The 14,688-nt window shown below is 40.3% G+C and overlaps 1 protein-coding gene across 1 annotated transcript in view; it reads right to left on the bottom strand.

The window, feature by feature from the left end:
* The window catches only part of INTS4 (integrator complex subunit 4), a 99,832-nt gene extending 85,529 nt beyond the window's left edge, over positions 1 to 14,303 (bottom strand). Inside the window, exons 1-4 of the mRNA XM_012802973.2 lie at positions 14,247 to 14,303; positions 11,345 to 11,539; positions 2,203 to 2,320; positions 931 to 1,037 (exon numbers count right to left, since the gene is read on the bottom strand). Coding sequence (XP_012658427.1) covers positions 931 to 1,037; positions 2,203 to 2,320; positions 11,345 to 11,539; positions 14,247 to 14,300 — 474 coding nt within the window. The 5' untranslated portion in view covers positions 14,301 to 14,303. The remainder of the gene's footprint in view (positions 1 to 930; positions 1,038 to 2,202; positions 2,321 to 11,344; positions 11,540 to 14,246) is intronic.
* Between the last annotated feature and the right edge of the window lie 385 nt (positions 14,304 to 14,688).

The following is a 14,688-nucleotide window of genomic DNA, read 5'->3' as shown; positions in this document are numbered from 1 at the left end:
ATCACTATATATTTGTCAAGGGAAACAGCCAACATGAAGAGATTTTGATAATTAACATTTATGCAAGGTATATACCCAGATGATCAAAAATTATTTTATAACAAAGATATGTGCACCAGAATGTTTATTGCAGCCCAATTCATAATAGCCAAGACATGGAAACAGCCCAAGTGCCCATCGACTCAATGGATTAACAAATTGTGGTACATGTACACCATGGAATACTATGCAGCCATAAAAAGATGGAGACTTCACATCTTTTATGTTTACCTGGATAGATCTGAAACACATTCTTCTTAGTACAGTATCTCAAGAATGGAAAACAAAGTATCCGATGTACTCAATACTACTATGAAATCAATATATAACCACCTACACACTCATACAAATGGCAAAACATAAATATAGTCCAGAAAGTAGAAGGGAAGAGGAGAGAGAGGGGAGAGGATGGGGGGATATGGGAGAAGGGAGGGTATTTGGGAGAACCTCACCTAAAGTGCATGATGCAATGGTACATTTCAAAACTATTAAGAAATGAGTATAATTGTAACGGATGTGTTACATGTTCAATGTAAACATTTCACTGTATGTCGAAGCAGTACCCTGAACCCCATAAATGCATCAATATACAAAGTTATGATTTAATGAAAAAAAAAATAAGCACAGTGCATTATTAGGAATAGTATTCATAGTAGCTAAGAACTATAATTATTTTCATTTCTTTTGGGAGGATAAGGACATTCATTTTGTAACAAGTTACTTAACTTTATTCCTAATGAAATACCAAGAGTAAAAAAATTAGACAGTTCTTAAAACCAACAAAAGTCCTTGGTATTCTTCAGTTACAAATTTAGGATGGACCTGAGAAGATTTTACAACTCCTAAGACCTCTCCTGTAATGCCAAACAGTTCAAGAAAGAACTCTCTTACCTTGCATGCTACGTCAACTAATCGAATCTGGACAGCTTGATTTTCTGGTAGTTTAGTGCCAATTGCAAGCAAAGTGTCCAGCAGTTGGGCTAGGACTTGATGACACTCTAGAAAGGAAGATGGAAAGGTAGGTCGTATAATTTCAAAAGAAGAGCAGTATAGAAACTAACTTGAGTAAAGAATGTAAGTTTTGGGGGTTCTTCTGATTCTTCATCCCGTCAACCAAAAGCTAAGTTCCCAAAGAGATCACATCTAAATATTTTAGTCATAATCCTATACACATAGTAGGTGCTCCAAAAACATTTAGTGCCTAATTCAAGAGATTTTCAGGGCCAGGCATGGTGGCTAACACCTGTAATCCTATAACTTGGGAGGCCAAGGCAGGTGGATTGCCTGAGCAATTTGAACCCACCACTTCTGGTATATGGGGCCAGGCGCCCTACCCCTTTGAGCCACAGGTGCCACCCTCTCCCCTGGTCTTTAAGTAAATAAGGCACGGCGAACAAAGAATCAACTTTACCACATACTGCGTAACCTTGAACAATCAGTTAACTTCTCTGAGCCTTAGTTTCCCAATCTATAAAACAGGGACAATAAGCTGGGTGCGTGTGCCTCTAGTCCCAGCTACTAAGGTGGGGAAGCTGAGGCAGGAGGACCACTTGAGGACAGGAGTTCAAGATAAGTTGGGGAATACAACACCAAGACCCTTTCTCAAAACAAACAAATAAAAACTAGAGCAATAGTATCTATCTCACATTACATGTAAGTTACCTTAAATAAATAGTACTTAGTCAACAAATGATAGCTATTAAGAGATAAAAATGTATTTCAACTCTAATGTAAATGTATGTACATAGATTTAGTGAATCATACTCAAATTCCTTTTCTTTTTTTTCTTTTTTTTTTGAGACAGAGCCTCAAGCTGTCCCCCTGGGTAGAGTGTGGCATTACAGCTCACAGCAACCTCCAACTCCTGGGCTCAAGCGAGTCTCCTGCCTCCGCCTCCCAAGTAGCTGGGACCACAGGCGCCCGCCACAACGCCCGGCTATTTTTTGGTTGCAGCTGTCATTGTTGTTTGGCAGGTCCAGGCTGGGGATTCGAACCCGCCACCTTAGGTATACGTGGCTGGCACCTTAGCCAGTTGAGCTATAGGCGCCGAGCCTCAAATTCTTTTTCAATAACAACCAACACAACAAAATTTTGTTCTAAATTCTATATTCAAAGAACTAAAGATTTCTGTTCTGGCTATACAGCTTTGAAATACCTACTTACTTTCATTCTGTAGGATGTTAATAGCATCATCCATAATGCAGTCTGGTGAAAATCCTGCAGTTTTTGATAATAAACCCAACAATGATGCAATTTTCAGTCTCACAGATGGATCATTCTCCTGGAACAAAAGAAGCACGTGTCACCTTGATGCTCTACTCTTAGCTAACCAACAAATACAAATATGGAAAACATTCTAAAAGAGCTATAATGATTCAAGTATTCTAAGGTTTCATTTCTGAAAAATTATATACTTCAGGGGACAGAGCTTATCTTAATCAGTATATTATACCCAAATACTGAAGGAGAATTATGCCTCCTAATGAAAAATGTGCTGTTGGCATTAAAAGTATCTTTACTTCCACTGAGTAGTCTGGGCAGGTGTGAGTGACAACCATTTGCCCCAACACTGGGCATCCAACACTGCTGCCAGCACCAGTGCTCCTGAAGTCCCTAGCAAGTAGTTACTACAACTACCACCACTATCACCAGTAAGAACCCTTCCTGATTAGAAGTCTGGGGCAGACAAGTATAATTGTGCCTAAATCCCAGCTGCAAAGGAGACTGAGAAAGGAACAGTCTAGCTGTCTTAGTTTTACAGTGGGAGGTGGGCTCTAAGAGGTGAGACATTGCCCTTCAATACAGAAAGGAACATGTCCTCTCGTTCATCACCGTATCCCAAGTATGCAGCATAATACCTAATACTAAAAAAAAAAAAAACAATAAATATGAGTGAATGTATGTTCAGTACATACTCGTATATGTGAAATGAGAGGGGAAAACTGCCTTGACAATGCTGAGATTAGGTGATCTTTCTATTCCAAAGACAAAATTACTTAAATGTATCTTGAAAGGATGAGGTCACCCATAGCTCAGTGGTTAGGGCGCCAGCCACACACACTGGGGCTGGCGGTTGGAACCCAGCCAAGGCCTGCTAAACAACAATGACAGCAACAACAAGGAAAAAAAAAACAGCCCAGCATTGTGGCGGGCTCCTGTAGTCACAGCTACTTGGGAGGCTGAGGCAAGAGAATCACTTAAGCCGAAGAGTTTGAGGTTGCTGTGAGCTGTGATACCACGGCATTCTACCGAGGGTGACATAGTGAGACTTATGTCTCAAAAAAAAAAAAAAAGATGAGGTATTTTCCAGATATGACCAAGTCTCCACATAGTTTCTAAAGAGGTAAGGAAACACAACAGGGAAGCTTAAAGTGGAGGAAGAGGCAAAAGATAACAGAATCAGAAGGCCTAAAATCCTAGCACACGATGCCACTTAACAACGTACATAACTATGGGAATGCTATTTTCTTGGGAACTTAACATTAAGGTGTGAGGGGCAGCAGCATTAGACAGGTCTAGTTGTGAAGCCTGGATTCACTGTGTAATAGCTGTATGTCTTGAATAGTTAATTAACCTCTCTGAGCCTCATCTTTGAAATCGGGCTAATAACCTCAGAAGGCTACTGAGAAGAAAATAACTTGCAGAAAACGGGCATATAGTAGTCAAATATCCATGTTATAATCTTTACTACTCCTTTCCTTCTGGTAATTTTGGGTTTAGTTTGGGTTTTTTTTCTAGTTAAATTGTAAGGTTAACTTGTTGATTTGAGATTAATACCAGTATATCAAAAACTCCAAAACTCAACAACAAAAGAAATAAACAAATCAATGAAGATATACAAATGGCCAAATAAAGACATGAAAATAATCAGCATCACTCAACATTACAGAAACACAAATAAAACTACAGTGAGATTCCATCTCATACCCATTAAAATTGCTACTATCAAAAAAACAGAAAATAAGCATAGGAAGAACATAGAAAAACTAGAACCCTTATACACTGCTGGTGGGAATGTTAAACAGTAAAGCTGCTGTGGAAAACAACTTGGTGGTTCCTCAAAACATTAATGGAACTACCATAGGATCTAGCAATTCCACTTTTAGGTACATACTCAGAAGAATGAAAGCAGGGTCTTGAGGTATTTGTACAACTACATTCATAGCAGTGTTATTCACAATCACTAAAACCTGGAAGCAGCCTGAGTATCCACTAACAAATGAATGGATATGCAAAATATGGTTCTATACACACAATGGAGTACTACTGAGTCTTAAAAAGGAAGGAAATTCTGACATGTCCTACAACGTGGATAAAACTAGAGGATATTATGCTAAGTGAAATAAGCCAGTCACAAAAAGACAAATGATACATGATTCCCCTTAATCTTACAGACAAAAAGCAGAGTCGTGGTTGCCAGGGGATGGGGGAAGAGGGGATGGAGGGTTATCATATAATGGGTATAGAGTTTCAGTTCTGCAAGATGAAAAGAGTTCTGGAGATGGATGGTGGTGATGGCTGCACAATATGAGTATTTTTAATACCACTGAATTATATACTTAAAAATGGAAAATAAATTTAATAAGCTTTGCAATTTAAAAAAAAAAAGGTAAAAGAATATCTCAGGCCAGGCACGGTGGCTCACAACTGTAATCCTAGCATTCTGGGAAGCTGAGGTGGGTGGACTGCCTGAGCTCACAGGTTCAAGACCAGCCTGAGCCAGAGTAAGACCTCATCTCTTAAAAAAAAAAAAAATAGCTGGGCATTGTGGCTGGAGCCTGTAGTCCCAGCAACTCAGGAGGCTGAGGCAAGAGAATCACTTACACCCAAGCGTTTGAGGTTGCTGTGAGCTTCTACACCATGGCACTCTACCTAGGACGACTGAGTGAGACTCTATCTCAAAAAAAAAAACAAAAACAAAAAACCCAAAATATCTGACCTAGTAACATCTCTTATCCATCTGGATACTTTACTCAAGCTCTTCTATGTTCTGAAATAATTCCTTGGCACTCCTTCTACCAAGACACATAAATGACCCCCTCACATCTACACTAAAAAACATAGTTACACCTCCAGGGAAGCCCTCTCTAAATAACTGCTTTTCTCACCATTGAAATTGTCCTGTTTCAGGCTTTCATCACTTTTCTCCAGACTTCTAACTAGCTACCCTAACTCCACTCTTGCCCTCATCCAATTCCTCCAACCTCTGTACTTCCCCTAGAGGGACATGTCTAAAACAAAAACGACCGGCAGGCTGAGCGCGATAGCTCATGCCTGTGATCCTAGCACTCTGGCAGGCTGAGATGGGCAGACTGCTTGAACTCAGGAGTTCTAAAAAGAAAAAAGTTAAAATGAACAGTGAAACACTGCACTGTTACTATTCATTTCTTGTCTTATCTAGTCAGCAAGACTCAGATCAGGGGTCGTATTACATTCATTTCTACATTACCAACAGGGATACAAGGCAGAATACAAGGCCCTTCAGAGTGAGACTCCTTCCAAACCTTTCTAGTCCCATCTTTTAACAAGCTCTCAACGTAAACTCTAAAGCCAAACTCTCCGCCAAATCTCTGCACGTCGACCACCCAAGGACTGCAGCAAACTGGTCAACATACTAGGCCTACAGTACTGATATGTACATGTGGTTCATGTCCAGTCTATGAAAATTAGGTCAACTTAGGAGGTTCTACTTCAGAGGTTCTACTGTAGTTGCATTACTTCTAATGTGATCACCTATTTTACATCTCCATGTCTTTGCTCACAATTGCTCACAACTAAAATGTCTTTTTTCCAACTGGCCAAAATCGGTTTTTAAGATACCTCAATGCACTACCCTATAACGCATTTCTGGATACCTATCCCCAAGTGGAACTGATCACCACCTTCTCTGAGGCCATATTATGACCTGCCCCAGATTTCAGAGTACCTGAAACACTGTACTATTATTATCCATTTCTTGTCTTATCTAGACAGTAAGACTCAAATCAGGGCATATTACTGTATGACCAAAAAGAGGAAGCACAAGGCCTGACACAGAGTAAGTATTCAGATATGCTAAGCAAATGAAGAAATGAACAAATGAATAACTTTACCTCTTACTATCTACATGTTACATGTTATTTGGTTTGTCAACTTAACTGCCAACCCCTAAATGACAAGGAACATGTCTCACAGGTCTGCACCCTCCAGAACAACTAGGACAGTCATGCAAGTAAAGAATCCCTCAGGCGGCGCCTGTGGCTCAGTGAGTAGGGTGCTGGCCCCATATACCAAGGGTGGCAGGTTCAAACCCGGCCCTGGGCAAACTGCAACAAAAAATAGCCGGGCATTGTGGTGGGCACCTGTACTCCCAGATACTCAGGAGGCTGAGACAAGAGAATCACCTAAAGCCCAAGAGCTAGAGGTTGCTGTGAGCTGTGATGTCACAGCACTCTACCAAGAGCAACAACAACAAAAAAGAATCCCTCATGTGAAATAAGTTCAAGTACTATTGCCTAACCACAGAAAAATATAGGAAAAAGCCAAAACCAGAGTGGTTTATCTACTAAAATATAACATACCACATTTCTAAATAGAATAGCTGAAAGGGTTAAAAAAAACACTATGGTCAGGTGGCGCCTGAGGCTCAAAGGAGTAGGGAGCCGGCCCCATATACCAGAGGTGGCGAGTTCAAACCTGGCCGCAGCCAAAAACTGAAAACAAAAAAAAAAGAAAAAAAAAACCACTATGGTCACCAACCTAGAACTGGACCCATGGGGCAGCCCTCTTAATTTCCTTTGGAGCTAGGGTCTGCCAGACTAATGCAAGCAGCATAGCCCAGTTAAAGTGCTTGGAATCTGACATCAGAATACCTCAGTTCAATTTTCTTTAATACATGATAACAGTATTATGATTCTATTTTTCAAAAGAGCCTTTATCATTCAGAGATATAAAGTGAAATTTACAAACAAAATGATATACTGTCAGTGATCTGTTTTTACAAAAATCTGACAGAGTGGCACCCTACTGAGGGTGACAAAGTAAGACTCTGTCTTAATTTAAAAAAAAAAAAAAGAATCTGATAGAGAAGGTGAGAGTGGAAGAAATGGAAGTGACTGGGAGACAGGGGAAATGAAACAAGCTTGGCTATAAAATGATAATTTTTGAAGCCAAGTAATGAGTACATGGAAGTTAATTAAAGTATTCTCTATACTTGTATAGGTATTTACTTGAAATGTTCCATAACAAAGTTTTCAAAAAGAAAACAAAAACACAGTTTCAAATTCTTGGATACTAAATGGCTCTAAACCTGCTTCCTTAACTGCAAGTTAGAGATAACAGTGGTGGTATTGATCATAAGGATAAAATAAAATATTACACGTAGAAAGTGCCTTATAAATTCTAACATGCTATCCAAATGTTAACTGCTCTCAGAAAGATTATTATAGGTGATTACTGAGTAATAGAGGGTTTTTGGTTTGTTTTTTTTTTTTTAAGAGACAGGGTCTCACTCTGTCATCTAGGCTAGAGTGGCACAATCATAGCTCACTATATCCTTGAACTCTTGGACTTAAATGATCCTCCGTCCTCTTGAGTAGCTGAGACTATAAGTGAGTGACATCCTGCCTGGCTCTTAGAGTTTTTTTATATGTAATCAAAGTAGATATTGCTAAGAAAAAGGTTAAATGAAAATAGATCACTTGAGAGTTTAAAAATGTCTTGAGAAGAGAAACTCTGATTTCATTCCATGATTGAAACATTTATTAAGCCCCCTACAATGTTCCAGGAACTGAGATAGAGAATAACAGATTTGTAGATTCTGAATTTAAGGAGCTTAAAATCTGAAGGAAACAGGCACAGTGGCAATACGTATATAAGAGCCAATAATTATGCTATCTAGTCCCCGACTATATATATATATATAAAACAAATATTTGTTAACTGAGTAAAAAGCATCATAAAAACATTCATTCATTCAACGGATATTTATTTTACTCAGTATTGTTCTTAGTGTTTTAGATACATCAATTAAAAAAAAAATTCTTGCTCAAGAGGAGCTTTATGTTCTAGTATAGGAACATAATAAATAAGAAAATTATATAGAATATTAAAAGACAGTAAGTGATATGGAGAAAACAAAATCAAGGAAGGGGGCTAGGAATACTGGGTTGGGACAGGCAGTTTCACTATGACACTAGAGTGGTAAAGGGAGATCTCAATAAAAAAAGTGACATTTTAACAACAATTTAAACAAACGAGTTTTATTCAAGTCTTTGTTCAAATGACTTGAATGACAGGTGGTAAGCAGACTAGTAAATATCTGAGGGAAGTATTCCAGACACAAGGAATGTACGAGGAAAGACCATGAGGAAGGATTATGCTTGGCAGACAACATGGATGACCAGATCACAGGGCAATGGAAGGGAGAAGGGTTCTAGCCAAAAGAGAGAGCATGAAAAAAGACAGTGATTTCTAAAAACATATAAGGTCCCTGGGAAACTGCAAGTATTTGATTAAGCTAGAACGTTATACATTATACCTATAAAAATGAGGACCTTTTATGTCAGACATGAAAGTAACAGAATGGGGCAGTGCCTGTGGCTCAAGGAGTAGGGTGCTGGCCCCATATACTGGAGGTGGAGGGTTCAAACCAGACCCTGGCCAAAAACTACAAAAAAAAAAAAAAAAGAAAGAAAAAGAAAGGAAAGAAAGTAACAGAATGAACAGGCTTAAAGTTTATATAAAGCGATTAAAGGGAAAAAGAATCTTTTACAAGGTGACACATCAAGAAATTACATGTATCCTGATAGGTTCAATAAGAAGTACAAATTGGGCGGTGCCTGTGACTCAGTGAGTAGGCTGCTGGCCCCATATACCAAGGGAGGCAGGTTCAAACCTGGCCCCAGCCAAACTGCAACAAAGAAGGCCAGGTATTGTAGTGGGCACCTGTGGTCCTACTCCGGAGGCTGAGGCAGGAGAATTGCCTAAGCCCAAGAGCTGGAGGTTGCTGTGAGCTATGATGCCACAGCACTCTACCCAGGGTGATAGCTTGAGGCTCTGTCTCAAAAAAAAAAAAAAAAAAAAAGATATTTGATGAACAACTAGAGAAATTGCAATACGGGCTAATTCTTAGACAACATAAAGGAATTATTTAGTTTTGTTCAATGTAGTTTGTGTCAAAAACAAGTATTACTGAAATTTGGAAAAATGATACTTAAAATTCAGGAAAACAAATAGACAGAGGAAATCTGACAAAATATCAATAACTATTAAATCCCAGGAATGGGTTTTGGTAGTTCTTACAATATTTTCTCTAGTTTTCTATAATCTCAATAATTTTCAGTCTCAAAAAAAAAAAAAATATTAGCCAGGTATGGTGGTCCATACCTGTCTGTAGTCCCAGCTACTTGGGAGGCTTAGGCAGGATTGCTTGAGCCCAGGAATTTAAGGTTGCAGCGAACTATGATCTCACTACACTGCACTGCAGCTGGGGGAACTAGTAAGACCCTGTATCAAAAAAAAAAAAAAAAAAAAGTCGGGGGTGGAGGAAGGAAAGAAGGAAAATTTCATAGAAAAGTTTTAATATTTAACTAATCTATGGTTCGGCTTGGCACCTGTGGCTCAAGTGGCTAGGGCGCCAGCCACATACACCTAAGGTGGCGGGTTCAAATTCAGCCCGGGCCTGCCAAACAACAGCGACGGCTACAACCAAAAAATAGCCAGGCGTTGTGGTGGGCGCCTGTGGTCCCAGCTACTTGGGAGACTGAGGCAGGAGACTCGCTTGAGCCCAGGAGTTGGAGGTTGCTGTGAGCTGTGATGCCACAGCACTCTACCCAGGGGGACAGCTTGAGGCTCTGTCTCAAAAAAAAAAAACAAAAAAAAAACTAATCTATGGTTCAAATAATTTCTTTTCCTTTAACATCAGACCTCGCCTATATAAACTGAAAAATAAACACAATATATGGACTTCATTTTGTTTATATTATTTCCTATATTTAATCATGTAAGAACTGATGTTTCATCTAATCCATTAAAATACATAAAAGAAATAAACGTTTGCTTTAAAAAGAAAAAAGAAACAAAGAAAAGGCTATTGTAATTAGATATGAAGCTTATAAATTGGGATAGGAACAGGTGAGGGGACTGCATTCCAGAGATGAATCTGGTTACAGAAGGATTATGACTGATGTCAACTCCTCTGCATGAGCTCCCACTGCACTCTTTACAATCCACTGGCAGCACCTTCAGCAGTATGATGCACCTATTGCTTGCATATCTATATAGTACACTGTCAGTTTCTGGGGACAGGGTTATCTTTTTTATCTCTGTTCACAGTACCTAGCACATGAATGACATTGGGTAAAGCTTACTGAATGAACATCTTCTTATTTTTTTGCAACATAAACCATTCTGCAGACAAAATACAACTCTTTTTTTTTTTTTTTTTAAACACTGTTGTCCTGGGTAGAGTACAGTGGCCTCATAATAGCTCACTGAAACCTCAAATGCCTGGGCTCAAGTGATCCTCCTGCCTCAGCCTCTCCAATAGCTGGGACTACAGATGCACAGCATAGCACCTGGCTAATTTTTTCTATTCTTATTATTTATTTTTTTTATTTATTTTTTGTTCAAGATAGACTCTCACTCAACACCCTTGGTAGAGTGCCATGGCGTCACAGCTCACAGCAACCTCAAACTCTTGGGCTTAAGCGATTCTCTTGCCTCAGCCTCCCAAGTAGCTGGGACTACAGGAGCCCACCACACCCTCAGCTATTCTTTTTGTTGTTGTTGTTGTTATAGGTGTTATAGGTCATTGCTGTTTAGCAGGCCCTATCCAGGTTCAAACTTACCAGCCCCCTTACCACCCTAACCACTGAGCTGTGGGTGCTGAGCCTAATTTTTTCTATTTTTAGTAGAGCCCAGGTCTCACTCTTGAACTCCTGAGCTCAAGCAATCTTTTGGGCTTGGCTTCCCAGAGTGCTAGGATTACAAGCATGAGCTGCTGCACCTGGCACAATATAACTCTGATACGTACTCCCTTTAGGTCCTCATGATTTTTTTTTTTTTTTGAAACAGAGTCTCACTATGTCGCCCTCAGTAGAGTATCATGGCATCACAGCTCACAGCAATCTCAAACTCTTGGGCTCAAGCAATTCTCTTGCCTCAGCCTCCCAAGTAGCTGGGACTATAGGCATCCGCCACAATGCCCGGCTTTTTTTTTTTTTTGCAGTTGTCATTATTGGTTAGCTGGTCCAGGCCAGGTATGTGGCTGGCACCATAACCACTGTGTTACAGGCACCAAGCCAGGTCCTCATGATTTTCTTACCTTGTAATAATGTTCCAGGAGAATCCTGACTACTCCCTCCACACTTTCGGCCTCAACAGGCTTCCTGGCAAACTGAAGTAGGTATTGCAAAGCATCTGCTGGGGAGGTAGCTTTACACAGATCTATGTGGAGTGCTGCAGATTTACTTGGTTTTGTCAGTCGCAGTTTCTTAGTAGCAATTTCCTCCTGTGGTTGCTGCAATGGGATAGGAAGACAAGACATAAAAACTTTGTGAAAATACAATCTGCAAATTTAACTCTGCCTCATTTGATGGAAATTACTTCCCTTTTACTAAATAATGTATTTAGATCACAGACCTAGACTTACAAAAAAGCAGTGTTATAAACTGAACCAAGAGCAATGGTTTGGTGACAAGGTCCTGCGTCTCAATTTTGCCTTTCTCAAGCTCCTACAAGACGCTGGGCAAGCATTAAATTCTCTAAGTCTCAGTTTGTTTTTCCCAAGTCTCAATTTGTTCTACTTATCTCTGAAGATTGTTGTAGCTTTGGGGTTTAGATGCCAGAAAGAGGAACTACTTCATTCTTTATCAGAAAATAAATATCAATTCTACAAATATATTGAGATTGTACTAAGCCACCCAGTAGGTTCAGAGTCCCTCCTTAGAAAACTAGAACTGATGGGGAAAAAAAATCTGTCCCTCATACTGAGGGAAAAAATCTGCCCCTTACTACAGGTGACTATCTTTACCCAAGCCACTCTGGCTTTATTAGAAGAACAGTAAATGTTAGGAAAAAAAATGCCATATGCCTAACAAACTGTAATCACTGAATAGATGTTTACTAAATGAATGATTTAGAATTAAGAGTTATTTTTGCATTCCAATTTTGCTGTTCTAAGTCATGAATCTCACTTCTAATATCTACGAAACAGGAATGATTAACACACACTACCAGTCTTTCTCAACAAGGGAACCTTATGAACCACAGAACACAGAAAATTATTTGAGTAATTATTTCTTCAGTCCTCTCAAGGATAGTATATAACTAGAACCATTCCAGATGCATTCATTACACACAATGGATGTTAAAAGTCTGTATAAAAGATAACCTGTTACTCCAGGTCAAGTTAGGCCATGGTGGGTAGGTACAGAAGAGGAACCTAACAGAAGGTAAATGGTATAATCAATAATTTTCCTTAACACCCAATACATCATTTTGGAAAAATCACTTCCTTACAAATTCACACTTTACTATAGAGAAGAAATAGGATTATCCTAGATAAGACAGTAAGACATGATAAAAAGAATAAGGGTTTTGGAGTCAGAAATTTGTATTCAATAAACACTAGTCAAGGAAGGCCTTCTCTTTGTATAAAGGAGAATACCTATATCTATTTCACAAGAATATGTGAGAAATATAAATTATCACGTTTTTATTTTGCACATATAAGTATAAGGCACATATCAGTTCTGTCTCATTTCACATCTTCACAGAAAAGGAAAAGGAACAGATACACTAAGATCTCATTTAATCACTCAATTGTAAGTACTCATCAAAAATAAAGTGAAGAGGGCAGCACCTTTGGCTCAAAGGGGTTGGGTGCTGGCCCCATATGCCGGAGGTGGTGGGTTCAAACCCAGTTCCAGCCAAAAACTGCAAAAAAATAATAATAATAATAAAATAAATAAAAATTAAATTAAATTTAAAAAGGCTCAGCGCCTGTGGCTCAAGTGGCTAAGATGCCAGCCACATACACCTAAGGTGGCGGGTTCAAATCTAGCCTGGCCCGCCAAACAACAATGATGGATGTAACCAAAAATTGGCTGGGCGTTGTGGCGGGCGCCTGTGGTCCCAGCTACTTGGGAGGCTGAGGCAGGAGACTCGCTTGAGCCCAGGAGTTGGAGGTTGCTGTGAGCTTTGATGCCACAGCACTCTACCCAGGGGGACAGCTTGAGGCTCTGTCTCAAAAAATAAATAAATGAATGAATAAAGTGAAGAAATTAATTCTTCCCTTAAAATTCGTACCCATTTCCATCCTATTCCATGCAAATTCGGTCTTCAGTGTTATCTAAACTGCAGTTAGGTCAAAATCTGGGAAAGAATTCTTTTTCCTAGGGACTTAGTAAGGAACAGGACAAACCAATATCAGCTATCATTAAACCATCAATAACGTTTTAGAGACCTAGCCCCTATTGTCAATATACAGGACACAGAAATAAAGCAGGCATTATCTCTGCCGTCAAGAAGCTCAGACTGGTGGGAAGATATGTACATCTGATTATAGTGGCACTGAATGAAAAAGTACAAACAGAAGAGTACAACAGAGTGCTATAGAAGCAGTCAAAGAAGAGACTAAGCTCTTGCTGAGGTTTCAGTGAGAATCACTGACTTCCCTGTCCTTAACTCAAAGGGAAGAGCCCCTTCCTAGGTGAGCCATTCCATCAACGGAGCTTTTCTCCTATGAAGCCTGTGGTCTTTGCCTGCTTTGACTGGGTCTTGAGAAATTCTATAGACCCTTCCATCCCCGTAGAGCTGTGCATATAGCCCAACTTGTCGCTAGTCGCTTTTCTTGTAACTAGAGTTAGGATGGGCTCTGCTGCTGCGTCCTTGAACACTCGAGAAGGCTCAACATCCACATCTGGAAACGAGGATGCTAATGTAACCCGATCTAGCAAGGCACGAGAACAAAATGAGTAACTAATAAGACAGTTTTGTAAATTGTAAAGTACTATTTGTTTCCTCTAATAACTTTTTTTAAATTATGTCAGACCACATACTGTTGCTGACAACAGCGGCTGTAAGCTAACACGCCCACTAACATGCCGGCTCAGAGAGACCAACAAGTACTTGGCACTCCACACGGGCTTAGGGCTCCGGGTCTAGCAAAGTGCCCGGGTTCGGACAACTTTCCTCGCCTTGGGACCTGTCCTGCAGAAGCATACCTGAACCACTTTAGAGAATTCTTCATACACCCGCTTCTTAAGGTGCGCCGCCATGGCTACTCGCGGGCCCTCTCAGCTTCCGTACTCTAGGAAGGAGGGGAGGTGGAGGAATTCCGAAAACCAGCCTTGGCGTGAGGAACCCGCCGCGATCCCACAAGGCAGTGGGGCTTTGGGAAAGAGAGGCAACTTCCTGCGACTCTACTGCCCCTCCTCTGGACTGCCGGATTTGGTCGCCGACGCCTCCAGCGCTGGAGGTGCGAAAACGGAGCGTTTCTTGAGGAGGCGGGGCTTCTGGCAAAAGGAAAGGGTGGACAGCCAATGGGAGCGTTCAGAGGTTTGCTGGTGGTCTCAGAGTGACCCAAAGACTGGCGCCCAACCGAGCGAAGAGAGGGAGAAAGTACAGGTTAAAGGGCAGAGGCGGACGATCGGAGCTGGAGGTGGA

This window comes from Otolemur garnettii, unplaced genomic scaffold, assembly GCF_000181295.1.
Source record: "Otolemur garnettii isolate 467f Iridium unplaced genomic scaffold, OtoGar3 scaffold00001, whole genome shotgun sequence".
Lineage (NCBI taxonomy): Eukaryota > Metazoa > Chordata > Mammalia > Primates > Galagidae > Otolemur > Otolemur garnettii.
This window is presented reverse-complemented; position numbering and strand designations above follow the sequence as displayed.